The 27,251-nt window shown below is 43.0% G+C and overlaps 2 protein-coding genes across 3 annotated transcripts in view; one reads left to right on the top strand and one right to left on the bottom strand.

The window, feature by feature from the left end:
* Positions 1–27,251, bottom strand: part of NTAQ1 (N-terminal glutamine amidase 1) — a 144,171-nt gene that overhangs the window by 71,578 nt on the left and 45,342 nt on the right. The gene's annotated exons all lie outside the window — the stretch shown is intronic.
* Positions 1,781–26,384, top strand: FBXO32 (F-box protein 32). Its single transcript, XM_075825764.1, has 9 exons — positions 1,781–2,179; positions 11,137–11,258; positions 11,475–11,524; positions 12,342–12,434; positions 17,975–18,068; positions 19,177–19,361; positions 19,912–20,094; positions 20,873–21,016; positions 22,640–26,384. The coding sequence occupies exons 1-9, from the start codon at positions 2,067–2,069 to the stop codon at positions 22,727–22,729; spliced, it is 1,074 nt and encodes a 357-aa protein (XP_075681879.1). The 5' UTR covers positions 1,781–2,066; the 3' UTR covers positions 22,730–26,384.

Raw genomic sequence — 27,251 nt, 5'->3', positions numbered from 1 at the left:
GGCAATCATACGAGCACTGCTTCCCCTTTAACGCTCATGCTGCTCAATACTGTGAAACTCCGACACACTTGTAGCAGCGGTTCACAGTATTAGGCCTTATTCACGCGAACGTGTTTAACGTCCGTGATACGCGCGTGATTTTCGCACGGACCTATGTTAGTCAATGGCGCCGTTCAGACAAGATTTTCACACAGTGTGTGTCCGCTGTGTAAAACTCACGACATGTCCTATACTTGGGCCTTTTTCGCGCATCACGCAACTATTGAAGTCAATGGGTGCGTGAAAATCACGCGCAGCACACGGAAGCACTTTCGTGTGTCGCACGTGATTCGCGCAACAGTAGATAAAGAAATGAAGGAAAAAATAAAAAGTCTTCCCTCATTTATTTTTCTAAACATCAAAATGTCATAAGGATGGCAAATGCGTGAAAATCACGCAGCCACGCACCATTCACTGATGACACACGGAACTGCTGCGTTTTTTGCGCGCGCAAAACGCACACGTTAGTGTGAATAAGGCCTTACAGCCTTTTTCCATTCACTTCTAATATAATGAACCGCCGCTACAAGTCTTTCTGCGTTTGACAGCATAAGGCGGATGGTGCGTCGGCTGCATTTCCCGGACTGAGCACACTGCAGGGAGCCGGGCTCCTAGCATCATATTTATGTACGACGCTTGGAGTCCCTGCCCCCCTGCGGGAAAACTGTCCCGTACTGAAAACATGATTACAGTATGGGACAGTTTTCCATACCGGGCTTAAGGAGTAAGGGCTGATTCAGACGTGCGTGGCGTTTTTGCGCACGCAAAACACACAGCATTTTGCCTGCGCAAAAGCCACTTACCTGCTCCGTGAGGCAGCAGCATATGATGCGCAGCTGCGTGCTTTTCGCGCAGCCGCCATCATTATGACACGCCATTTGGATGTTTGTAAACAGAAAAGCACGTGGTGCTTTTCTGTTTACATTCATCCTTTTGACAGCTGGTGCGCGAAACAGGCAGTTCGCACGGAAGTGCTTCCTTGCGACCTGCGTGGTTTTCACGCACCCATTGACTTCAAGGGGTGCGTGATGCGCGAAATACATGGAGATATTGACCATGTCGCGCTTTTTGCGCAGCGGACAAACGCTGCGCAAAAAGCACGGACTGTCTGTACTGCCCCATAGACTTGTATTGGTCTGTGCGTGGCACGTGAAAACCACTCGGCCCACACGGACGCAATACACGTTCGTGTGAATCCACCCTAAAGGGAATGAAGGGGAAGCAGCGCTCGCACGAGCACAACGGCTTTTTCAAAACAGCTGATCAGCAGGGTTGCCGAGAGTCGGACCCCCACCGATCAGATATTGATTGCCTATTCTGAGGTAGGCCATCAATTTTCTCTCTCCAGAAAACCCCTGTAATTGCTACTTATGCGGCTGTTTCAGTCTCCTGTCACTAGGTGGTGGGGCCCATCTCAATTTGTTACGGGGCCCTATAAATTCTAGTTACGCCCCTGTCCTCAATGCAGTCATATCTTAATGTTCATGTTGGAGTGGAGCTAGGCTTTCAATAAGAAATGTGTATAATATCTGCTGTTCATTATCAGCCTATAATGACCTACTTGTTGCAGAACGTCCTACAAACAACCCTCCGCACAGCAACCCGAGCGGTGACACATGTGACACCGTCATTATATTCCTGTTTACAAGGCAGGTCAATCGTACAAGGGTTAATGTTTCAGTTCCATGTAAACCCCGCCATTAGGGGAACATCAGGGAGTGGTGGCGGACTTCACCTGATGAGCAGGGGGGGTGCTAGAGCGACAGCTACACTGTGACAAGGCTGCAGCTGTTGCTCTCAGGACAGAGCCTACAGATTGAGTTTCCAATTTTGCAATAACAAAGCTGAGGTATAAACAAAGCCACATGTCAGAGCCGGAGGCCGGGCCTGCGACTTCCGGCAACAAAAGCCTGGACTATAAATAGCATAGAAAAGGCTGGGAACAGCAGAGAGAGAACAGTGCAAGAAGATATAGAGGCGCAGAAATCAGCCGATACCCAGGACAATAGCTCACATCATATAGGACCATGCCTTTCCTAGGACAGGACTGGAGGTCTCCTGGCCAGAACTGGGTCAAGACTGAGGATGGCTGGAAAAGGTTCCTAGAGGAACATAGCAACTTCGTCAGTGACATCAACAGGTCAGTAATAACAAATTTTATCATTTCTATACAGAATAATGTATATCTCATCCAGATCCCATCTATAAGGGCTGGATTACCTGTACCGGCTTCCGTATATACTCAAGGACCTAGTTCTGTATATAGATGTAGCAGAGCTGAATTTGTTATTACGCACTTTGGGGCTGCATTGTTCGTGTTAACTCTTTGTAATAGATTTACTGTGAAAGGGCAATGATAACACGCACAACTCGGCTACATCTGACAAAGACGGTGCTTTTCTGGCAAACTCAACGATTTAACGTCTAGCAAACTCGGCTCTGCTACATCTGCACATCTATTATTAAGCCAGAGAGAATCTGTTTGTTTTTTAAAATGTTAAATGTATATGGTTGTGTTTATAAGGCACAAACCAGTAGATTTCAAATACATACAAGGGATTGGTGTCCCCTTTGTGTTCCCAAGAGCTTGCAATCAAATAATGTAACGCAATAAACAAATAATGTCTCTATTTTAAACAACAGGGGTATAGCACATCCCATTGATAAGGGACATATTTACCATAATGACTTATAATGGAACAATACAAGTCCCAGAATGTTGCTTAGACCTGCTGGGAGTTGTAGTTGCACAACAGCTGGAGAGCCACCGGTTAAAAATTTGCTGCTGTATGAGATGAGATTTAATTTGGTGCAATGCAGCTACGTTGTATCAGAGCGGGTATAGTAGCATTGTAGAATGTCGGATATAAATGACCTCTATAGCTACTATGGAACTACAAGTCTCAACATCCCCAGCCATGGGGATTTACCGCAGCTGGCGTGCCGTGATTGCTATTCCTGCAGGCAGCGATACAGCGGATCTATAATAAGGCAACGTAAACAGTGACTCGGCCGATGGAGTTTTCTAGAGATCAGTTTCTTCGCGACGCAGAGCTGTTGTTTTTGTTTCCCTTCAAAAAAGCATGTGACCTGCAATGCCCCCTGCTGCCCTGTAGGTGGCGATAGAAGCAATCATTGGCAGAAATCCTGGCACATCACAGGCAGGGTGACATTGCCCAGAATTGCTGGCAGCGGATATCACCCTGTATACTGTGTGGATATTATATGTACGCTGTATGCGGTGACAGTGGAACAGAGACGCGGTATCGGAACTTATAATAACCGTGTTGGCTCTGACATGGCGCAAATGTTTTGATTGCAGAGATGACTGAGTAAAATATATACGTATAACTAATCGCCTGACTATAATGTTAATAAAGTCGCTGTCAATATTTAATCCCGTTAAGCGGGCCGTAGACGCATCATCGTTCGGTTTTTATGGCGGATAATGGATAATAGGCGCCTATATGGGTAAAGGCATCATTTCCGACTAATGTAAATCCATCTAAATTCTATCGCTCAGAAAATTGGACACACTTTAAAAAAAATGTTGCCGCCTTTGTAGCATTCAAAGGGGTATTCAAACCATGGTGAGGGTTGTACCTCCGGGACCGTCACGTATCAGAATAAGTCAAGCAAAATGGCTGACGACGGCCAAGAAAGCGAGAAGAAGGAGAAAGAACGTCGAGCCCTCTCTCAAGTCTGCGGGAGTTACAGGGACAGTAAGAGTATGTTCACACAGAGTTTTTGACAAGTTTTTTGACGCGGAAACCGGTCCGAAAATGTCTCCCATTGATTTCAATGGGAGGCGGAGGCGTCTTTTTCCCGCGGGCGGTAAAACTGTCTCGCGGGAGAAAGAAGGGACATGCCCTGTCTACGGGCGTTTATGCCTCTGACCTCCCATTGACATCAATGGGAGGCAGAGAAAGCGCATTTCGCTGCGTTTTATGCCCGCGGCGCTCAATGGTCGCCGGCAAAAAACTCTGCGAAGAAAGCTGGGAAAATCGGCGTGCAGGGAGAGGAAAATCTGCCTCAAACTTCCAAACGGAATTTTGAGGCAGAAATTCCGCCTGCAAAAAACTCTGTGTGAACATAGCCTAATAATTTGCTTCGCTATTTTTGTGACTCCCATAGACTACAATGGGGAGAGCCGTGCACATAAGGGACCCCTATTCGGTCCCAAAGGTGGAGCCCCCACCCCCCTATAAGACATTTATGAGGTATCCCAAGAAATATGGAATCATTATTTTACGACAAAAATTTCCAATTTGGGGACATGCAAATATTTCAACAGAAAGTGGATTATTAATTATAGTAATCAAATAAAATAGAGGAACTTTTTCTATCACTGCCTGGTCTTCATTTCGATTGCAAGCTCTTGAGTTTAGGGAAATCACTCAAGTGCGTCATATTTCTTAAGAGAGTCTTTCAGTTTTCTTAATGAACATTTATATTTTTGAGAGCATACATCAGCAGCACAAACCTCTCTCCTGTCCTGGTAGTTTGCTACAATGTATCAGAGAAGGTAAAATTGGAGTCTTAGGCTGGGTTAGCCCCGAATTACGTCCGAAAATGCGTCTCAAAAGCGTTGGCAAACATCTGCCCATTCATTTGAATGGGTCTTACGATGTTCTGTGCCGACGGTCATTTTTTTTTACGCGCCGCTGTCTAAAGGCGGCGCGTAAAAAAGACGCCCGCGTCAAAGAAGTGGCTGTCACTTCTTCAGACGTAAATGGAGCCGTTTTCCATGGACTCCATAGAAAAACAGCTCCAATTACGTCCGTAATGGACGCAGCGAAAGACGCCTGCACATGCCATTACGGCTGAAATTACGGTGCTGTTTTCTCCTGAAAACAGCACCGTAATTTCAGTCGTAACGGACGCTGCCGTGTGAACATACCCTTAGGCTTTGTTCACATCTGCGTCAGGGCTCTAGTCTGACGTTCCGTGTGAGCTTTCCGTCAGAACGGAGCCCTGTCTGAAACATCATTGATTTCAATGGTGACGGATCCGGTGCAAATGGTTTCCGTTTGTCACCGTTGTGTAAGGCCCTGTTCACATCAGCGTTGGCTTTCCGTTCCGGGGTTCCGTTGGAGGTTTCCGTCGGGTGAACCCCGCAACGGAAAGTCAAACTGAAACCACAGCTTCCGTTTCGGTCACCATTGACGGAAACATTGCTAATGGTTTCCGTTCGTCAACATTCCGGATGGTTTCCGTTTTAACGACGGAATGAATAGCGCAGTCGACTACAGTATTGATTCCGTCAAAACGACAGAACCCTTACACAACTGAGACAAATGGATGGTTTCCGTTTGTCTCAGTCAGGGCTCCTTTCTGACAGAAATCTCCAACGGAACGCCAGAACGGAGCCCTAGCGCAGATGTGAACGAAGCCTTAGCTGTTCACAGTGGATTTTCTAGAGTGAATACAATTGCAACAAAACCTCAGGTGTGAAGAGTATTAGGTCTGTAGTGGTATTTAGACTTTGGATATAAACCAGAGAGTTTAAATTCACAGCAAGCAGAGTTCTTCATTATACAACGATTATGCTTTATTTATACAAAACCGGAAACCATTAAATTGTAACTAAAGTATAAAAAAAAACTTTTCACATGTCATATTGACCTGTGAGAAGTTTTGATCGGTGGAGGTCCGAGCACTGAGACCCCCGTCCATCGCTAAAACGAAGCTGCAGAATCGCTTAGGTCGGCTTTTTTTTTCTGATTTTATATTAGGGTATGTTCACACGACAGCGTCCGTAACGGCCGAAATTATGGGGCTGTTTTCAGGAGAAAATAGCCCCGTCATTTCAGCCGTAACGGCATGTGCAGGCGCTTGAACGCCGCGTCCATTACGGACGTAATTGGCGCTGCTTTTCATTGGAGTCAATGAATAACGGCTCCAATTACGTCCCAAGAAGTGACAGGTACTTCTTTGACAGCAGCGCGTAAAAAAATTACCGTTTGAACAGAACATCGTAAGACCCATTCAAATGAATGGGCAGATGTTTGTCGACGCTATTGAGGCGCATTTTTGGACGTAATTCGGGGCTAAAACTCCCGAATTACGTCCGTAAATAGTGTGTGTGGACATACCCTTAGGTTATGTGCACACGATGAGAGGCTTTTACGTCTGAAAAGACAGACTGTTTTCAGGAGAAAACAGCTGCCTCGTTTCAGACGTAAAAGCTCCTCCTCGCATTATGCGAGGCGTCTTTGACGCTCGTAAATCTTGAGCTGCTCTTCATTGACTTCAGTGTCCTGCACTTCTTTGCCGAGGCAGTCAATTTACGAGTCGTCGTTTCACAGCTGTCAAACGACGACGCGTAAATGACAGGTTGTCGGCACAGTACATCGGCAAACCCATTCAAATGAATGGGCAGATGTTTGCCGACGTATTGGAGCCGTATTTTCAGACGTAAAACGAGGCATAATACGCCTCGTTTACGTCTGAAAATAGTTCATGTGAACCCAGCCTTAGGAAATTCCCATAATCACTCTCATCATTGCAGATATATTGGGAGCTATGATACGCCACTTTCTGCCTATATAATATGTCATTTATAGACCTTCGTGTCTAAGGATATGTTCACACGACAGCGTCCGTAACGGCTGAAATTACGGGGATGTTTTCAGGAGAAAACAGCCCCGTAATTTCAGCCGTAACGGCATGTGCAGGCGCTTGAACGAGCGTCAATGAATAACGGCTCCAATTACGCCCCGAGAAGTGACAGGTCCCTTCTTTGGCGCGGGCGTCTATTTACGCGCCGTCTTTTGACAGCGGCGCGTAAATATACGCTTCGTGTGAACAGACAAACGTCAGCCCATTGCTTTCAATGGGCAGATGTTTGTCAACGCATTCAAGCCGTAATTTCGGACGTAATTCGGGGGTTAATACACCCGATTTACGTCCGTAATTAGCGTGTGTGAACATACCCTAAGATTGTTACTCCGTCTCCTTTGCCGTCAACGTCTTCTGTGATCTGCTGTTGCGTAACATGTGACATGTGACAATGACAATCTTTCCACTTGCTTAAAATAATCCTGTTTCTGGGGAAGCTGGGGGTGACAACTGATATGGACGTCATTACAGCTCCCACAGGGGTCATCACCCAGCTTTCCTAGATGCCTGATACATTCCTGCTGCCTAACTAGACGCATTTGTCGAAGAAAAGAGGTGGATCCAGCGCTGATGAAAATGTAAAAAGAAACTTTTTCCAAGTTTTAATTCAATAGGTTAAAATAAGGATCGATAGAAAAAATGATGGAGTAATGGTATCCTGTGTAGCCAAGATGATAGGTTTATAGAATGGATGGCCTACGCGTTTCGAACGCCGCTTGCGTTCTTAATCATGGCTTTTGTCATTCAGGAGTCCGAGAAAAGATGGGTGACAACTTTTTGGGTAGCTTTAACAGTGGCCATAATGGTAGTCACCCAGATATTAAGGAAATATTCTTTTTATAATCTGCTGTTGCGCAAGAGCCAAAACAAATGCAAACCAAGGGGCTTATTTAAACTTTATATTTTTAACTTATTTAATTGATTCCATTTTCATACAAGACTTTACTTTTCTGGTTGTTTAAAGATGTTGTATGAGTTAAAAAAAACAAAACATGGCTGCTTTCTTCCAGAAACAGCGCCTCTTTTACTCATAGGCTGTGTCTGGTATTGCAGCTCAGCCCTATTGACTTGAATCTACTCATCCTGAACTCCCTGCTGCATGAATAGAATTCTAGAACTACAGAATTTCCATAAGAGCTGTAATACTTACACAGGCAGCATAGTGGAATAAAGTAGCATGGGGTATAATAGAATTTTTCACAACAATGCAGGTGTATTTGCCACTCAGGGTTTGTGGAAAGCTGGGTGACAACTCCTATGCGAAACAATAGTAATTTTTATTAGTTGGATTACACTTCCAGATTATTGTCTTTCACAGAGAACCTGTTTCTTTGATATGAGCTGAGCTTAGGAAGCTTTCCACCTTACCATGGCCCCCCGTTCATTGTGGTATTGTGGCTCTGCCTTCTAGCGCAGTTGGCCCTGATACAAGTGAAGGGGTAAACCATTTGAAAGTTAGGGGTGTTATCCAGGCACCCCGTTCATGCTGTACCCACTACAGAAGCCGCATTATATGAAGGATTTGTAATCCTTTCAGAAATCCGCCTGGCTCTAACATATCGCTGTTCATTTTCTCTATTATATAACCTATTGTTGGGCAATATTTGGAATAATAAAACGATTATTCTGCACAGCCGGCGCACGATTGTTGGCGCCCAATCAGCTGTCAAGAAATGATCCTTTTTAGGACTGTAGGAACTATTCCCAGTAACGCTTCATTTTTGCAATTAAAGGGAACCTACCTATTTATTACACTCTACACATGCCACAATAATCCCAGCCCTGCTTAGGGTATGTTCACACGAGGGCGTCCGTAACAGCTGAAATTACGGGGATGTTTCAGCCTGAAAACATCCCCGTAATTTCAGCCGTACCGGCATGTGCAGGCGCTTGAACGCCGCGTCCATTACGGACGTAATTGGCGCTGCTATTCATTGAAGTCAATGAATAACGGCTCCAATTACGGCCAAAGAAGTGACAGGTCACTTCTTTGACGCGGGCGTCTATTTACGCGCCGTCATTTGACAGCGGCGCGTAAATATACGCCTCGTGTGAACAGACAAACGTCTGCCCATTGCTTTCAATGGGCAGATGTTTGTCAGCGCTATTGAGGCGCTATTTTCAGACGTAATTCGGGGCAAAAACGCCCGAATTACGTCCGTAAATAGGCCGTGTGAACATACCCTTATTCTCACCCCCAATTAACACCTGTGTTGTCATCGGGGGCGTAGCTATAAGCGGTGGAAGTCGTACAAGGGCTCTGGTGCCTGTGGGGGCCCAGAGACCCCTTTGCCACATAAGACACCGGTATTATAAATGGCACATGGTAGGTGGGCATTCTTTCCAACATTTAGATCCCCATTTGAGGGACGTTGTAAGCACTGCCCCCGATTTGCCTGAAAACACTCACAAAACCTCATAGAAATGGCCCTTTTGGGGCCGATTTGTATAAGCAGTTGCCTTTTGAGGTCCATTTTGCGGGACAATCTCATGAAAAACAGGCCTTTAGTAGGTATGGGTGGGGGCCCTGTAACAGATTTTGCATTAGGGCTCTGAAGCTTGGTTACCCCTCTGTGGGTGAAATAGAGGGGCGAGTGGGCATATGAAGGGACAATGTACAGGTATGATCATAGTCGTGTTTTGCCAATAGCTTGCCCAGAGGAGTTACTTAAACTTCCCGGGCCCCGATGCAAAATCCCGGGCCCCGATAGTACTGCTGTCCCCTTTTGTGGTAGAGGGGCGATTGCCACCTAGGCAACCCCTGTTTTTACGTCCCTGGGCTTATCTGAAGTCAGTGGCACCAGGGTCTTTTATAGAAGCCGTGTTAGTAAATGTTCTAAAATTTGCATCATTTGGCAACCAGACCAGGTCAAATTTTAACGGAAAATGCAGCTATTCGTTTGTGACGGTGTCACTTTAAGTTAGCAATGTTGATGCCATGAGAAGTAAGCAGCAATTGTTATGTTACTAGCTCAGCTCTGCTGCACCGGCATGTTGAGGCTTGTCTCTGTATAGCTATATATTATTATTGCCCTCTATTTCGGTACTATGAGTCATTGTGAACTATAAAAATAAAAGATAAAACTCCCCAGGCGCCATTCCATATCCATACATCATGCCAGGGAACTTAAAGGGGTTGTCCATTTTTTTTTTTTAAATAAAATGTATTGAAATAGACACAATGAGTATATTAACATATTGCAAAACAAACATGATCTGATCTTGTTCGGAACTATATAGTGGATTAAAACCAGTATAAATGAACACAAATATTCCCATTCAATGACAACAAGCAGAAATCTTGAAAACTGTCAAAAATTAATACAAAGTATATAAAAAAGTTGAATGATTACAGGGGTTTTACGATTTTCTGTAACTCAAACGTAATCCTTGTATAATGAAATGTCCTGCCACTTTCTAAAATACTTTTGGGCAGATTTAATACGCACTCTACGCCTGATTTGTGGGGTAGAAAAGTCTCAATTTACGCAAAAACGACTTAATGAAAGGGGGCGTGGCCTGTCACACCCCGCCAGAATCTGTCGGAAATTATAGCGAAGATATACGCCAGCTCGTAGCTGGCGTAGATTTAACTTTCAGGCATACAGGCGGCCAGGGATGCACCTAATTAATTAAAAGGCATGCACCTGTCCTAATAAATCTGCCTCTTTGAGTTTTAATTTCTTATTGTTTTCAAGATCTCTGCTTGCTGTCTGTGAATGGGAAGATTCTTGTTTACACTCACAAGCTGAGCTATTAAAAGCCGTGCACCAGTCTTAATAAATCTGCCACTTTATGTTTCAATTTCTTACCATTTTAAAGATCGCTGCTTGCTGTCTCTGAATTGGAACATTCTTGTCTACACTTAATGGCTGAAAACCCACACAGACCTCATTATTCTCACAGCTTTGTTACACTTGTATCCAGTCTAGGCAATTTTCTGTGACGTAAATAGTGCGGACTCCAGATTGATACCATTTACCTGCACTGACACATTGTAGCAAACTATCAGGACAGGAGAGGGTTTGTAATGCTGATGCATTTAGGTCACAGACAATTGTCTAGATCAGGGGTCTTCGGCACTCCAGCTGTTATAAAACTACAATTCCCAGCATGCCCTAATGGCCTATGGCCACAATAATAAAGCCTTTGGCTGTTAGGGCATGCTGGGAGTTGCAGTTTTACAACAGCTGGAGTGCCGAAGGTTGCTGACCCCTCGTCTAGATTGAATGCAATTGCAGTAAACTCTTAGCTGTGAGAAGTATTAGGGCTGTACAGGTTTTTAGCCTCTGGATACAAACAACTATTTTCTTATTTACTGACAGCAAGCAGAGATATTGAAAATGGTAAAACACAGTGTATATTGGAAAGATGTGTAATTTTTCATTATACAATGATTAAGATTTATTTACATAAATCTCGACCCTACATTAAATATGGTCAGGTCTAAAAGATGGAATTCCTTTGTCTTCACAGTTATTGCCACATGGAAAACAATGTGGAAAACAATAAGGAGAATCTCATTACAAATCTGAATTACGATATCGCTGCTAAGAAGAGAAAGAAGGATTTTCTCAACAACAATACAAAGACACAATGTAAGTCCCTGTGAATGTGTCCCTTTACATCTCCGCACACCCGTGTATGGGCTGCATATTCATTGCTTCATTACACAGAAGACCATTATAATGCAGTGTATAGGACTGATACATTGTTCTAAAATAAGGAAGGATTATTCTATACTAGGGCAACGGGGAAAGAGACAAAATAATGAATCGTCCTTTCACCTAATTCTGTATCTAATTTTGTTGCAGATTTCTACCAAGAGAAGTGGATCTATGTACACAAAGGGAGCACCAAAGAGGTAAGATTGGTGGATTTTCGGGACTTTGAGCACCATTGTATTCATTTCTTATCTACTCTGTAAACTGGAGAGCAGTGGAGCAAACTATAGCCAGTTAAGATTATGGAAATGATCATAGCAGCAGGAGATGAGTGTGCTGATCTTGTAGGAGACAGTGACCTGACCACTTGTGATAAGGGAATGAAACACATAGCCAATTAGATTATCGGAATGATGACAGCAGCAGAAGAGTGCGCTGAACTTCTAGTAGGCAGTGACCTGGCTCTCCATTGTGATAAGGGAAGATATGGCTGTAGGCGATAGCTTCAGTGCCATGAAGTGAGCAGGAATAGAATACCTTGCAGCCAATAGGAACATGGGAATGACGACGTCAACAGGAGTGCAGCGTATTGATTTTGTGGGAGAAAGTGATCTGTGATTTAGAACTGGGTTGCATGTGGCAAGGTAAATATCATAAAGGAGGTGGGCATACAACACTTTGAAGTGAATAGGCTCATGGGAATCAAGATATCAACAGGAGAGCTGTGTATGTTGACTTTATAGGAGGCAGTGACCTGTTCATTGATATGGTTAAGAAATGGGCTGCATGAGACAGGGGCGAGTAGAGGTCACAAATTAATGGTGGAAGCCAAATTCTTATGGACATCCAAAAAGTTTTCTCACTGTCCTGTTAACCCAACCTGAATCAAACCCTCGTGACTCATAGCATAGGAATAAAGGGCAGTAATAATGCATAGTTAGACCCAACATGCCAGTCCAGCAGATTAAAAAAAAGAAGTATTCACCTATAACGCTCAAATTTTCTTTGTTTCTACAGCGTCACGGGTATTGCACACTTGGCGAGGCGTTCAACCGCTTGGATTTCTCCACTGCCATCTTGGACTCCCGGAGGTTCAATTATGTTGTACGAGTGAGTATCCACAACGTTGTTACTCTGGGCCCATTAAAGAATTTGATGGAGAAATATTTTTTTTTTAAAAAGTGTATCTTATTCCCGTACATTGCCTTCTGCCCATATGTTATACTGGGATTATCTATTCAGCTGTGGAGCGTCAGGGAATAACCTAACATTAGGTATCTAGTTATTCAAAAATATTCTCTGAAGCAGTCACTATTTTTGTCATAGCAGAAATTCAACGGAATAGGAGGGACAGGAGCATTTGCCGACTATTCTATTGTGTTGTCCAACGAGCCTTGAATATAGGTCAGGAACAAATATTATTTTTGCCCAGGCTTTTTTCCATAATAATATTTACCTTGGACTTGGCAGGCCCGAATAAAATGTAATTTACACAGTTGTCTGTGTGCCATCCTAGGAGCATCTGTGTAATCGCACTGCGTAACCAGATGCTTTGTGTATTCATTTCAAAAACAAGAATACCACGTGTCTTGGCAGAACCACTGGATGGGTCATAAATCATATTGCATTGCTGAGACTCGTCTTGTAAACTGTGCCGTGACTGGCCAGCAGAAGATAGCTTGCTTTCTATGTCTCCTTAGCTGCCCTTTTTGTACAGCCTTAACAAAAACTTCTAATTTTTCCAAAAAGTTTACACACTTTTTTTTTTTTTTTAAAACACACACACACACACACACACACACACACACACACACACACACACACACACACACACACACACACACACACACACGTGTGGAAGGAAACCGGGGATCCAAAGAGAAACCCAAACAAACACGGGGAGAACATACATATTCCATGTCGATTTTGCCCATAGTGGGATTAGAACCCAGGACCCAATTAGAACAATCACATCCTGAAATTTGAAGTGTCCCAAAGCAATGTCCAAAAAAGTTTAATCATTCTGTCACAAAGGGCGATGACAGATAAGGGGTGAAAACAGATCCACTATGATGTCCTCTGTTTGTTTTGGGATAAGACCCTTTATATGTTTTCTGAACGATCACTCACGACTTGTCTCATAATCCTACATGGTGAGGAACAAGTAGCAAGAAAGAGATAGAATATATTGCTGGTGAATCTTGGGTAATCCTTGCAAAAGTGATTGCATGAATCTTTGTAAGCGCTCAGGACTAACGAAAAGTAATTAATGGTGCAGAATACAGAAGGATAATCTCTGTCCTTGTGGTCGATGACATCACCTCTGATGAATCTCTCATGGTGATGTCATCTTCACATGATATCATGTTTTTTTTTATATAACCTGGAGGAAGGATGATCTCAAGCTTTTCAATACTGAGCTCATGTTTGTTTCTGTAAAGTATTAAAATAAATCTGTCTAAAATCTGCAGTCAAGAAAGAGTTGAGGGACTGATCATCTTACATTAAAAAGTGCAGTCACACATAACACATATTACAATACTAATTATTTTATCATTAGTTTACCTGCTATTTTTGCAATGCCCCCCAATTGCATTATTTTAACTATGAAACCAAATGAGGTTGTCACAGCCACACCCTTTTTCCCGGCAACATGTGTTTAAAGGAGAACTCCATTCAAAAGATTTTTCCAACAGCATTCATTAGTAGGCAGATATCGAACTGACTTTCTGTGTCAACCCAGGATAGTCATCATGGACTGGCAGGAATCAGTTTCTAACCATCCTTAGACCCCCTATATTCTATGCCAGAATGTGGGTGATTAATCGTCCGTGGGATCATACAAATGATCCCACCAGCAACATGCCAGACTAAACTGACGGACCAGGGAGAAAAAACAAACAAAAAAAAAAAGACTGGCGTTGCGCCAAACAGCAAATGAGAAGCCGAATTCAGACAATCATGCTATACACTTCTATTTTGAGCCGACCACAGTCAAAAAATACAACTTAAGGCCTGATTTACACCAGCGTGTGCGTTTTGCGTGCGCAAAAATTAACAGCTGCGTGTGTCATCAGTGTATGATGCGCGGCTGCGTGATTTTCTCGCAGCCGCCATCATTTTGACACTCCGTTTGGATGTTTGTAAACAGAAAAGCACGTGGTGCTTTTCTGTTTACATTCAGAGAATGTCAGCTGTTGCGCGAACCACGCAGTTCGCACGGAAGTGCTTCCTTGCGACCTGCGTGGTTTTCACGCACCCATTGACTTCAATGGGTGCGTGATGCGCAAAAAACGCAAAAATATAGAACATGTCATGAGTTTTACGCAGCGGACACACGCTGCGCAAAACTCACGGACTGTCTGCAATGGCCCATAGACTTGTATAGGTCCGTGCGACCCGCGAGAAAAGCACGTGCGTCGCACGGACGTATATCACGGTCGTGTAAATGATGCCAAACTCACCACATTTTTGTCAGACGTTAGTCTGCCGCCAGTTATCCCGAACCATCGTTGCATAGAATTTTCAAACAATGGTCAGCCCTCAATAATCTTATGTGTATGGCCAGTTTTAGGATAGTTCATCAATGTCTGATCTGTGAGGATTCGACCTCAGGGACCTTCCTGATCAGCACAATGGAGGGGCCCCTTCATTTTTTATACAAGCAGAGCGGCTTGTCAAGTTAATTACACCGACCTGCAGTACTAGACACAGCCACACTCGTATGTATGGGGCTATGCCAATGTAAACAAAAAGGGAGACACAGCAATCCAGTGTGGAGGTCAGACCCCCACTGATCAAACATTGATGGCCTGTCCTCAGGATAGATCATCTATGTTAAAGTCCCAGAGAACCCCTCCCCTGTAAAGGTGTTATACAGGATTAAAAAATACATGGCTGCTTTCTTAAAAAAAAACAGCACTACACCTGTCTATGGGTTGTGTCTGGTATTGCAGGTCAGCTCTTGAAGTTAATGGGTCTAAGCTGCAATACCGTATACAACCTGTGGACAGGGGTGGCGCTGTTTTTTGCTAGAAAGTAGCCATGTTTTTCTAATCTTGTATAAAGCCTTTAGGATCAAGCTGTTTATGAACATGCGTTATGTCCACCCTGAGGAAATAGGAATTGACTCCATGACTGAGTCTATGCCAGGTCCCCTCTATCTGTATGGCACTTGGGAAAACATCTGTGAGCAAAAATGTTAAAATTAGGGGAAAAAAGTTTTTGTTTTGTTGGCTGATAAAGTTGAGAGAATGATCGATACAATGTAATCCACGAACTGTTACATGATCCACATCATTCATATTTAAGCCAAAGTAAATCCATCAACATTTCATCACATCCCGGAATATATAATACAATAAAATTACTATCGTTCTATCCAATTTTTCATAACCCCCTGGATATAATTCACAGATCACTACTCTGTTAATCAGTCCTTGAGTCGTCGTCTTCTTCTGTGAAGCTGATAAAAATTCTATTCAGTTGCTCCTTAGTTCTATCTGTTAGGATGTACTCACGCGGTGCGGTTTTGCCACGTGTTTTGGCGAAAACGGCACCCTATGAATACACCTTACGGGTATGTTCACACAGCCTATTTTCGGCCGTTTTTCGTGCCGTAAACGCCCCGACAAACGGCTGAAAATACAGGGGCTGAGCGCGCCCAAATATCTGCCCATTGATTTCAATGGGAAAAATGGCATTCCGTTCCCATGGAATGTTTCTTATGCGGCCGTTTGTAAAAACGGCGCGTAAAAAAACGCCCAGTAAAAAAGAAGTGTATGTCACTTCTTGAGCAGTTTTTGGAGCCGTTTTTCATTGTCTCAATAGAAAAAACTCCAAAAACAGCCGTAAAAAATGCACAAAAAAAGCTTGATGCTTAAAAAACGGCTGAAAAGAAGAGTTTTTTTCTCTTGAAAACATCTCCATATTTTACAGACGTTTTTGCTTTAGCGTCTGAACATACCCTTACTGGGAAAGCTGATTGCTAATAAATATGGCTGCCATAAGAACTCCCACGGGCGCTGTCCCAGATTCTTGAGTATCAGATATGTCTCTTAATGTGGCAATAAGGGACCAGGGAATGGATGATATACATTGATACTGTGACTGGCACTATTACATGGGCACTATGACAATACTAATGTGGAGAGTTATATGAGCATTGATATGGCTATACTGGTATGATATGGGCACTTATGTTGTAAACAGCATTATATGGCAACTAATATAGCGGTTAATAAAATATGAAGTTGGTGGGGGAAAATGTCTAGGTTTGCCCGGCCGCTGATGGTTGACTCATAGCAGTAGCAGGTATTTATTTTTGTAAAGTATATTTGGCTTTAGACTGATCAATACATTCCTGAACTCTGCGTCCGGAGGTTGCGCACAGGGTTGTGTTTGTGTTCTCTGGTGCCAGTCACATGACGTACAATCCGGTCGCTGACAACCTGTAAGATAACGTTTTGCGGGAATGTTTTTGTTTGTTTAAGTCCCAGTCATCGCAGTGAATAAATGACTAAGCTGTGTAGACTTCCCCGCTGCGTTAAACTAATATATAACTGATTGTTCTGTTCCAGCAAATACAGTTACAAAAAGATTAAAAAATTTGCAAAAATTCTAAACAATTTGCTCGATCCTAATGCTGGGGGGCAGCCGGGGTAAGCAGGGAGCCGACTGCCCCTAGTGGGAAGACTAGTGTTGATTTGTGCAACGGAAAGGAACCTGATCCCCTCCCCCCCCCCCACTGAGTCATGATGCTGGCGTCCTACTGACAAGTCACATGCCGGTGACAGTACAGAGTGACGGCTGCAGGTGGATGACACTTGATGATGGGCTGACAAAACTATTTTCCATATGGCCATATGACACCAGGCTGTGCCAGTCACCCATTCCGCTTCATAATCTCGGGAACATTTAGTAGTAAATAAATAAGGTATGACATGTCACCGCCTCTGTACTATTGTAGTGTGTATAGCGCTGGGGCCATCTGGCAATGTTGTGCCTTGTTGCAATGCACTGGGTTGCATAAGACTCAATGGGAATGAATGCTTGGCATGAAACCATCGGAAACGTTCAGTATTTTATAACATTATAGATTCCATTCTTTTATCACATGAAGGGCATATGGTGCTCACCATGCAAAGCAGATTGACGCCAGCACCAGGCATGCACGGGCATATGCCAGGGTATACTAAGTGCAACGTTTGTCAAGGAGAGAATAGGGTAAACAGGGGGGGGGGGCATTGTCGCTCTCTCGACCAAGGACAAACATGCACCTAGAACAAGCCTTGACGCAGAGCATCCAATTATAAGCAGATGTTTCCCCAACCATTGAGACAACATCGATGCCCACCTTAAAGGGATATTTCCATCTCGCACCCTCACCCTCGGCTCTTTCTGTAACTCCCATAGACTTTAATGTAGAGAGCCAAGTATTGATTTCAATGGGAAACTAGCTGCTTTGAACCGGCGAATGACAGTGACAACCTCTCTGGGAGCAGTAATGGCGGTCATATTGGTAGTCACCCTGCTTTCTAAGAAAAAGCTGTAACCCACAGAAACAATTCTGTATTTCTGTTCATTACCTGGTAATTAGTATATGATACACTTCATTGATGATTTAAAATGATTATTTTCTTTTCTCCCAGCTCTTAGAACTGATTGCCAAGTCTCAGTTGACGTCCCTGAGCGGCATCGCCCAGAAGAATTATATGAACCTACTGGAGAAGGTTGTACATAAAGGTACGGGCAAAGTATCTCCAGGGAATCCCACTGACCATGACCATCGCCAGGTTCAGGATGTTTCCCATGTTTATAATCCAGAGGCACCAAATTAGACAAAAAATACATATATATTCCCTGGAAAAGTCTTCCTGTTAAGAGTCACCTTTAAGGCCCTGTTCACACGGAGTTCAGGAATTTTGAGGCAGATTTTGAACTGCCTGCGCTTTTTTCCCGTGTTTTTTCATGCCGTTTTTCGCCCGCAGCCATTGAAGCTAATATAAGGACTGCGGGCAAGAAAACGCCCGTGAAAAGCGCTAGCAGGTTTTTCTGCCTCCCATTGATTTCAATGGGAGGTCAGAGGCGGAAACTGTGGCAAGAAAGGAAATGTCGCTTTTATTTCCATCGAGCGGCCAAAAGCCACCTGGGAAAAAACACCTCTGCCCCCCATTTAAAAACAATGGGGGACCATTTCTTTGCGCTGATTCTGATGTGGTTTCCACGTCAAAATCAAGCCAAAAAAAACTGTGTGAACAGAGCCTAAGACTCGGACCTGTTCATGCAGTCGGATACCCCAGCGATCTAAAGATACATGTTTGTGGCGGAACACCCCTATAAGATATCAGTAGTTCCTGCCCCTTTCTGTGTCAATAGGACAATGAAGAATGGAGTGAATAGGGGTAAAAGTGGCAATTGTCCCAGGACCTCCACAATCTCACATTTACATCACACCTTGACCCTGGGGACAGTTTGGAGGATTTTTGTATAATATTATATAATAAATATAGACACGTTTCGTGTTTTAGGATATTTCGCTCATATAAGAATAGAGTCCTAGGGTGTGATGAGGAATAATGCAAGTATGAGGAAAGAGTAATGGGGAAAAAGGTCTACACGGCCTTTATGCCAGATTAGGTTTTGTAACCTATTTACTATAAACCAGTAGGGGGTTTGAACGCTTCTTTGTTAGTTGGGTTGGGTTTCCCAACATTAAGCAGATCATAGTGTCCCGCAGCTAGGACCATCAGCGATAACATTGTAATTACATTATTTCCTCAGTAGGAGCTTGTCCTGTAACTAAAGATTTTCTTGAATACTAAATCAAATTTTTCCTTTTTTTCAATGTCAGTTCTTGAAGATCAGCAAAGCATTCGTCTGATCAAGGAATTGCTGATAACCCTGTACACGTCCCTGTGCACCCTGGTCCAAGGAGTGGGCAAGTCTGTCCTGGTGGGGAACATCAACTTCTGGGTTCACCGAATGGAGACCATCTTGGATTGGCAGCAGCAGCTCAACAACATCCAGATCACCAGGGTAAGATGATAGATAGATCGATCGATCGATATGGGATAGATAGATAGATAGATATGGGATAGATAGATAGATAGATAGATAGATAGATACTTTTCTTTATCTATTTGCTACTGATTTTAAACTAATGTTTTGCTCTATGTTCAGATACAAAGCAAAGCTCTGAATTCCGCTGATTTCCTGTTACCAGTGAGCAGTGCATTGTGGGAGCATAGTGACAGTTACAGTTAGAGCTCAGCTGTTAGGTCACATGTCTGACAGCGGGGGGGGGGGGGGGGAGCTAAACTGCTGTCTGTTTCTAGGAGCAACCAGAAGCATTTTGAAAGCAACTCTAATTAGAGATGGTGAGAACAACATACAACAACTCAAAAGCAATACAGAAACAATATAACAAAAGTATTTGCAAAGTTACTCAACTTTTTATGTAGATTTAATTTGTGAAATGTTGATAGAAGCCGAATTTAGCTTTAAAATCTGAAAAACAAGTGCGGTGTCATCATGTGCAGTTCTCCACATTCCTCGTAGCTTAACGCATTGTCTCTTCTATCTTTAGCCTACGGGTAAAGGAATGACCTTAACAGATCTGCCCTTGTGTCTGCAACTGAACATCATGCAGAGGTTCACAGATGGCAGGGATATCGCGTGTTTGGGCCAAGTGTCCTCAGATTTGCAGGTTCTCAGCGAGGACCGTCTGTTGTGGAAAAAGCTCTGTCATTATCACTTTACGGAGCGGCAGGTAACTCGATCCGCATGCACAAAACACATTATGTCCACCTTTCACAGCGTTCCGTCAGTCGTTACAGTATCCGCGTACACGAGGTACACAGGGAGGCCTCTCCGGTCACTGCGTTCTCATTAGCGCTTCATCGAACACTTTGGAAAAAGTTCAGATGGGTGTACAGAACATGTTTAGTAGAAATTGACCTCAATTCATTGCTGGGACTAAGTCCAATGAGAGATGACTGTGGGAGTAGTAATAATCTCATACTGATCTGCCAAAGCCCCCTCCCCCACCAAATTAATGGAGTAGAGCACTTAACAATTAGCTATAATACTGTGATTGGTGCTGGACGTTCATTGTGTTCTAGTATTACTCATCCTATTATTACTTTTATTTTTAAATCATAATTTCAGCCAAAACTAAAAACATGGCCGTGCTCTCGGATCTATAAATGCAGTAAATTTATGTGATCTAAGCTCATTTATAGGTGCTTCAGAACTCTACTGCCTTCAATGTCTGGAGTAGTAGTCGTTACAACTTGTTCACCATATTAGTTCTCAGGGAAGATAGGGATGATTTTTCTTTTACTCCGTCACCTAGAGGGTGCTCCTCCTCCCTCCCTACCTCAGCTCTCCCTGGCTATCACAGCAGGCATGATTGATCAATCAGTGACCGGATATGTATTTGTCCATCAGGAATCAGACCAAAGCCTTCATCCTACATTATCGATAAGATTAAATAATAAAGATAATAGCATTTTTATATCTAATAAATTTTTTACTGTTATTTGTAGATTCGTAAGAGGCTGATCATGTCAGATAAGGGGCACCTTGACTGGAAGAAAATGTACTTCAAACTAGTCCGGTGTTACCCCAGAAGAGAACAGTATGGGGACACATTACAGTTCTGCCGTCATTGTCACATCTTGTCCTGGAAGGTAAGAAGCAGAGATGATGGGTGTAGAGGTTCAGCTGGGTCTTCCACCTAGACACTAATGACTAATGAAGATACATGTTTATTGTGGAATAAATAAAGACCAGCTCCCCATAACATCAGCCAGAGTGCCCACATAACAGAACCAAAGTGTGCCTATAACACAATCGGAGTTCCCCCATAAAAGAGTTCCAGCCAGAGTATCCCTATAGCAGTGCCAACCAGAGTGCCTACATTATAGAGCCAGGGTGCGCAACTAACAGTGCCAGCCAGAATGCCCCCAAAACAGATGTTAGACTGTCCACATAACAGATGCCATAGTGGCCACATAGCAGAATTAAAGTGTCTCCATAATCGAACCACAGTGTCCCCATAACAGTTCCAGCCAGAGTACCCCTATAACAGTTTCAGCCAGAATGCCCCAAAACAGTTGTCAGACTATCCACATAACAGATACGAGTGCCCACATAGCAGAATTACAGTGTTACTATAACAGAACAAAAGTGTCACCATAATAGTATCACAGTGTCCCCATAACAGTTCCAGACAGAGTATCCCTATAACAATGCCAGCCAGAGTGCCTACATTACAGTCAGAGTGCCCAACTAATAGTACCAGCTAGAGAGCCCCATATAACAGTGCCAGAGTGCCCACATAACAGATGCTAGAGCGCCAACATAACAGAGCAAGAGTATAACCCTTAAAAATTAAGAGTGACACACAATAGTTCCAGCCAGAATGCTATAAAAATGCCGGCTAGTGTCCCATAACAGTGCCAGTCTAAGTACCCACATAGCAGAGCCGGAGGGCCTACGTTACCGAGCTAGCTAGAGTTCCCTCATTATTATTGACAGCCTGTACCATGCTGCTAATCATAGTGGCCCCATAACAGAACCACAATGTCCCCATAAACAAAAAGCAGAGTGCCACATAACCGTTACAGCCTGAATGCTCTTATAACAGTGCCAACCATAACAGTGCCAGTCAGAGAGGCCACATAACAGAACCATGCTGACCAAATAACGCAGTCTGAGTATCCCATAACAGTGCCAGCCAGAGTGCCCCCATAATTCCAGCAAGTGTCCCATAACAGTGCCAGTTAGAGTACCCACATAACAGAGCCCGACTGCCCACATAACAGAGCCAGCCAGGGTTCCCTCATTAATATTCACAGCCTGTGCCATGCTATTTTATTTACAATGCATTGCATTTTGCAAACCACGTCTAAGAAAATCACACTAATGTCTTATAAATACTACGATGAATTATATTTACCAGATTACCAAATTAAACATGAACAAGTAGGATTCCTATATACGTATAGTTCGTACATGGGCGTGCTCGGTATAAAGAAACAGTGCGGTCCTTGAAGCTGTAGTCCCCGTTATCACCATGAGCACGTCCTGTGTTCTCTTCAATACCCTGAAGTCTGTACAGAGTTATTATAAGTAGAATATTGCCTCCTTGATACTATCATTGCATGAAATTCTAATTAGCAAGACTGACACCTGTTGGCCAAGCGTAGTATTACCATTTTTGCAAAAGTTCATTATGGCAAAATAGACTCAACCATAATGTTCCATGTATTTTATTCAAAGCCTTAAACTTTAATTTTTTTCCCTCCTAGGGAACAGAGCATCCCTGCAAAGCCAACAACCCAGAGAGCTGCCTGGTTTCTCTGTCCCCACAAGATTTTATCAACTTGTTCCGATTCTGAACCCATTGGCTGAACATAACAAACTGATGACTTCCATGGCCGAACTTAATCTGTAAATATTGTAAATTTCTTATATGACATTGATCGCTGCTTTTGGAAATGGCGACGTTCACCATGAGAGTATGCGTCTGAAGAAAAGATTAACAAAGTCGAAACAGAAAAACTGGTGGATTTGGATCAAAGAAGCTGAAATTGAGGGGATACTGATTATATAAAGTACCTCCATTTTCCGCGTGAATGAATGTGGGCCCCCATGAATGATGTCATAAGTGAACTATTATAAAGAGTTTATTAGGATCTACGCCAAACGGCCCATTTTACTGTAATCCAAGTGTTAACTAGCGCCCCCATCCAGAGAACTTACACACTACACGTATCTCTACCTCTTCTTCACCCTAAAACAATAGAAGTCACACGTCTCTTGGAAGGACGCAGGACCGAGCAGTCAGGTGTGAATAAGTGATAAGAGTAAATGTTTATATTGAAGAATTGTGAGGATAAGAGAAATTTCGAGGATACGTCAACAAATTTACGTTATAGCAGTAAACATTTACTCGGTGTCTTAAGCTTTTTAATGGGGAAGCTTCGTTTTGTATAAAGACAAGTTACACAGCACTTTTTTTAAGCACAAAACTATGTATATTTTCACACAAAATGCACTTTTTTACTTTTTATATTTGTTTGTCTGTTTGCAAGCTTTCGAAAGCAGGTTTCTGTAAATTCTGGACAGAGGGCCTGCAATCTTCACCCTATGTGGGTGGTGTATAGGTACAATGACATATCATGTTAGTGCAATGATGTAAAACACTAGGCAAAATTATATTATAGTATAGTATAGTGCAATACCATCTAGTGGTTGAGTTGGGTTGTGGTTAGTAGCTTTTGTTCCGAGACCCAGGGACTTCAGATTAAGCCTTTTCTCTCGGCTACCCAGACCAGCAAGGAGAAGTTGTTTAGGGCTCTCTGTATTCTAGAACTCTGCATGTTGAGATGTCAGTCATGAGTATCATCTATAGTGCAATACCATCTAGTGGTTGAGTTGGGTTGGGTTGTGGTTAGTAGCATTTGTTCCGAGACCGGACTTTAGATTAAGCCTTTTCTCTCAGCTACCCAGTAAGACCAGCAAGGAGAAGTTGTTTAGTGCTCTCTGTATTCTAGAACTCTGCATGTTGAGATGTCAGTCATGAGTATCATGTATAGTGCAATACCATCTAGTGGTTGGGTTGTGGTTAGTAGCTTTTGTTCCGAGACCCAGGGACTTCAGATTAAGCCTTTTCTCTCGGCTACCCAGACCAGCAAGGAGAAGTTGTTTAGGGCTCTCTGTATTCTAGAACTCTGCATGGTGAGATGTCATGAGTATGGTGTGACGAGTTGACTTCTTCCTCTAGGCTCCTTCCCATAGTAGTCTTGGTTACAGTCCTATTACTGCTTTTTGTTTTTCTTACCTCACCAGTCCATAGTTGCCAGCCATCCAACGGATTTATGTGATGTGGCATTAATATAAAGGAACTCATTGTACCACAATGATCAGGTGGCATTTTTAATTACGATTTGATAGTTAATCTGGAGCTCAATGCTCAACATATTTCTGAATAGATCATCCAGGATGACATTGTATTGGCAATTGGTCAATGACTATCATGTTCTTGCCAATAAATGAAGATGAACTCGTGTACTTTTATGTTAGGGTTCTCTTTTTAGGTGTTGGGCACCAGGGGATGACATTTGTCTTAATTTCTTGGGGATGTCCGCTGTATTACCAGTTGTCCATAAGCCGGGAGACTTTCCTCTAATGTCTATTCACAGCTTTGAATCAATTTCTAGCTGTCTAGCAGTTACTCAACCCAGCTCCAACCAACCAGTGGTGATCATGGGAGGATGTTTAGCAGAGATATTGAGCAGATCTCCAGCTACAACCCAGTACGTGATCTTCAGGATTTTACTCTTGCAATTGTGAGGTGCTGTGATGATGGCCTTGAGGTGGCCAGAAGAAAATGTATATCTAATCTAACAACATGTCTCCATCTTATACATCTTCAAGGAACAGTCTCCATTTTCCTACCCTTGAAAAGTGGCCATAAATTAAGGATTTCAAACGGCCATTTTCTGTACGACTTTTCGTTCATGGTTGGACTTTGATGGTGGTCATTCTGGACAACAAGTCCATATCGTAAAACGACAAATCACTGATCAATCTCTGCTTTGATCTGTGGCCTGGTCTGGGCTTCTAATTGGTTGGGCATGAACCACTCTACAGCACTGAACTGGACAACAACCATAAAAATCCAACATGGTAGATCAACTTTTTTCACAGATATCCGTCTTTGGTCGGTCTTGAAAAATCTCCACAGTTGGCAGAATTGGTCTTAATTCGCCATTTTGGCCAACTAAAATCTACTGTATTAGTGTATGGCCAGCTTAATTTGTTATAAATGGGTGGCTAGGTGCAGGATAGTTGAAGGCAGAGGTTGGCTCCATCCCAGTTTCAAGAATCTTAGCATTAGGTGGTATGAAGCTTGATGTTTCCTTTAAAAATGATATCTGTAAGGTTATGATGAATGCTCCCTGGTGAGTTATCAGTCATTATGATACTGAATATTTGCCGGAGAGGAAATTCACAAGTTTTATGTAAAATGGTCTCTAAGAACCTGCTGCCCACATATGGTCAGATATGATTTTAAAAGGTTCCTGTAGCCCTTAAACTGAGATCTCAATTACATTAGCATTAGTCCTGGCAACCAAACTGAGGCATTGAATAGAAGCTGCTTTCTTAGGACCGAAAATGAGAACCTCCTTTTTACAGATCAGCGGTCCTCATCACTATTGGTCCCTTATCAGCTGTAATGATAATGTGTTGATCTATAAGACAAGTTCCCATGTTTGAAATGCCCCAGAATTTGTCATCATGACTTTCTTATCTAAGTTAGAGATGTTGGACAAGGTTAATATAGATGCCCCCGAAGTCTTCTCAACTTTTGCATCCAAAAATTGGGCAGTAGCCAAGTCCTCTACGGCTAAATGTGTAGATGATGGCAATTGCAATCTAGTGTACAATATATATATATATATATATAAAATATATATTCCAAAATGGGATTTGACTTTTCCACTTTGCATATCAAACACATATTTTTTTTTCTGTGAAAGATATTGAAAATACAAATGTACAATTTATAAACTTGTTTTGTAGAGTGTGTACGATATCTTCTTTCCTACATTTGGGATGCTGCAGCACTACAATATGTATGGTACGGAAACTACAATGTAAAATAGATTTCTTATAATGCAGAAACATCTACAAAATTATATTGTATTGAATAGGGAGAAACACTTTTTTTTTTCCCCCTATCCATACAGTGGCTTACATGCCATAGAAGAATACCACACCATAGGGGCAGACCATATGGATGCTATGAGACCCTTGGAGAAATGTGGTCCAGTCCTGGTTCTTCTTTGCTTATATTTACTATCCACCTTATTTCTTTTGTGATACATCTGCCACATTGCAGAGAACTATTCCGTGGGACAGATGGTTAACTACTGTGAGAGTATGATAATAAGAAGGACCATAAAGCTGTTCACCCATCATGACCTGTGAAATTTTTACTGTATGAACTCATACACTGCAATAAAACATGACATACAAACATTCTAAGACACTTCCTGTCATTCTTTGTGATGGTTTCTTTAATATCAAAAGGGGTGTTTGCAACTAAAAAAACAGGTCTTTTTTTCCCCAGGAACCGCGCAATTCTTGTCCATGGGCTGTGTCAGATATCGCAGCCCGGCCCCATTCACATGAATTTAGCTGAGCTGCAATATCAAACGCTCTTCATAGTCAAGAGTGGGTCAGGACTTGAATGTGGCTGAGCTACTATACCAAACAGAGCCCATGATCAAGAGTGGGTCAGGGTTCGAATGAAATTGAGCTACCACACCAAACACAGACCATAGTCAAGAGAGTCAATAGTGGGTCAGGACTTGAATGTGGCTGAGATAAAACACCAAACACAGCCCATGGTTAAGAGCGGGTCAGGACTTAAATGACATTGAGCTACCATGCCAAACACAGCCCATAGTCAAGAGTGGGAAAGGATCAGAATGAGGTTGAGCTACAACACCAAATACAGCCCAAAGTCAAGAGTGGGCCAGGAGTTGAATTGGGCTGAGCTGCAATACCAGACACAACCCATGCTTAAAAGTGGTGCTACTTCATTAAAAAAAAAACTATTTTCTAGTCTCATACAACCACTTTAAGTCTAGGGATAAACATCAACTGTCATTATAAGGAATTAACGTTCATTGAGTCTCACATTAAGGCGGGATTCACACGACAGGGCCCCGCACGAGCCCGAGTGTCGGCCAGGAAAATTGGCCATTTTGCCCGGCCGGTTTGCATAAAGTTTTGCATCCGTTCCAGTCCGGGCAGATCTGGACAGTGACATCAGCGGCAACTCCTGAAGGGGAATCCCCATGTGTTCGGGGATTACGCTTCAGGAGTTTCCCGATGTCACTGCCCAGA

The sequence above is a fragment of the Rhinoderma darwinii genome, chromosome 5 (genome assembly GCF_050947455.1).
Source record: "Rhinoderma darwinii isolate aRhiDar2 chromosome 5, aRhiDar2.hap1, whole genome shotgun sequence".
NCBI classification, from domain to species: Eukaryota; Metazoa; Chordata; class Amphibia; order Anura; family Rhinodermatidae; genus Rhinoderma; species Rhinoderma darwinii.
Note: the sequence above shows the minus strand (reverse complement) of the source record. Positions and strands in the feature narration are given on the sequence as shown.

Bases quoted from the DNA above. Each gene is read 5' to 3' on its own strand.
- FBXO32 (XM_075825764.1), top strand. From the start codon at position 2,067: ATGCCTTTCCTAGGACAGGACTGGAGGTCTCCTGGCCAGAACTGGGTC. The intron at 19,362-19,911 runs GTAAGATGATAG...TTCTATCTTTAG, and splicing joins ACAACATCCAGATCACCAGG to CCTACGGGTAAAGGAATGAC. The intron at 21,017-22,639 runs GTAAGAAGCAGA...TTTCCCTCCTAG, and splicing joins GTCACATCTTGTCCTGGAAG to GGAACAGAGCATCCCTGCAA.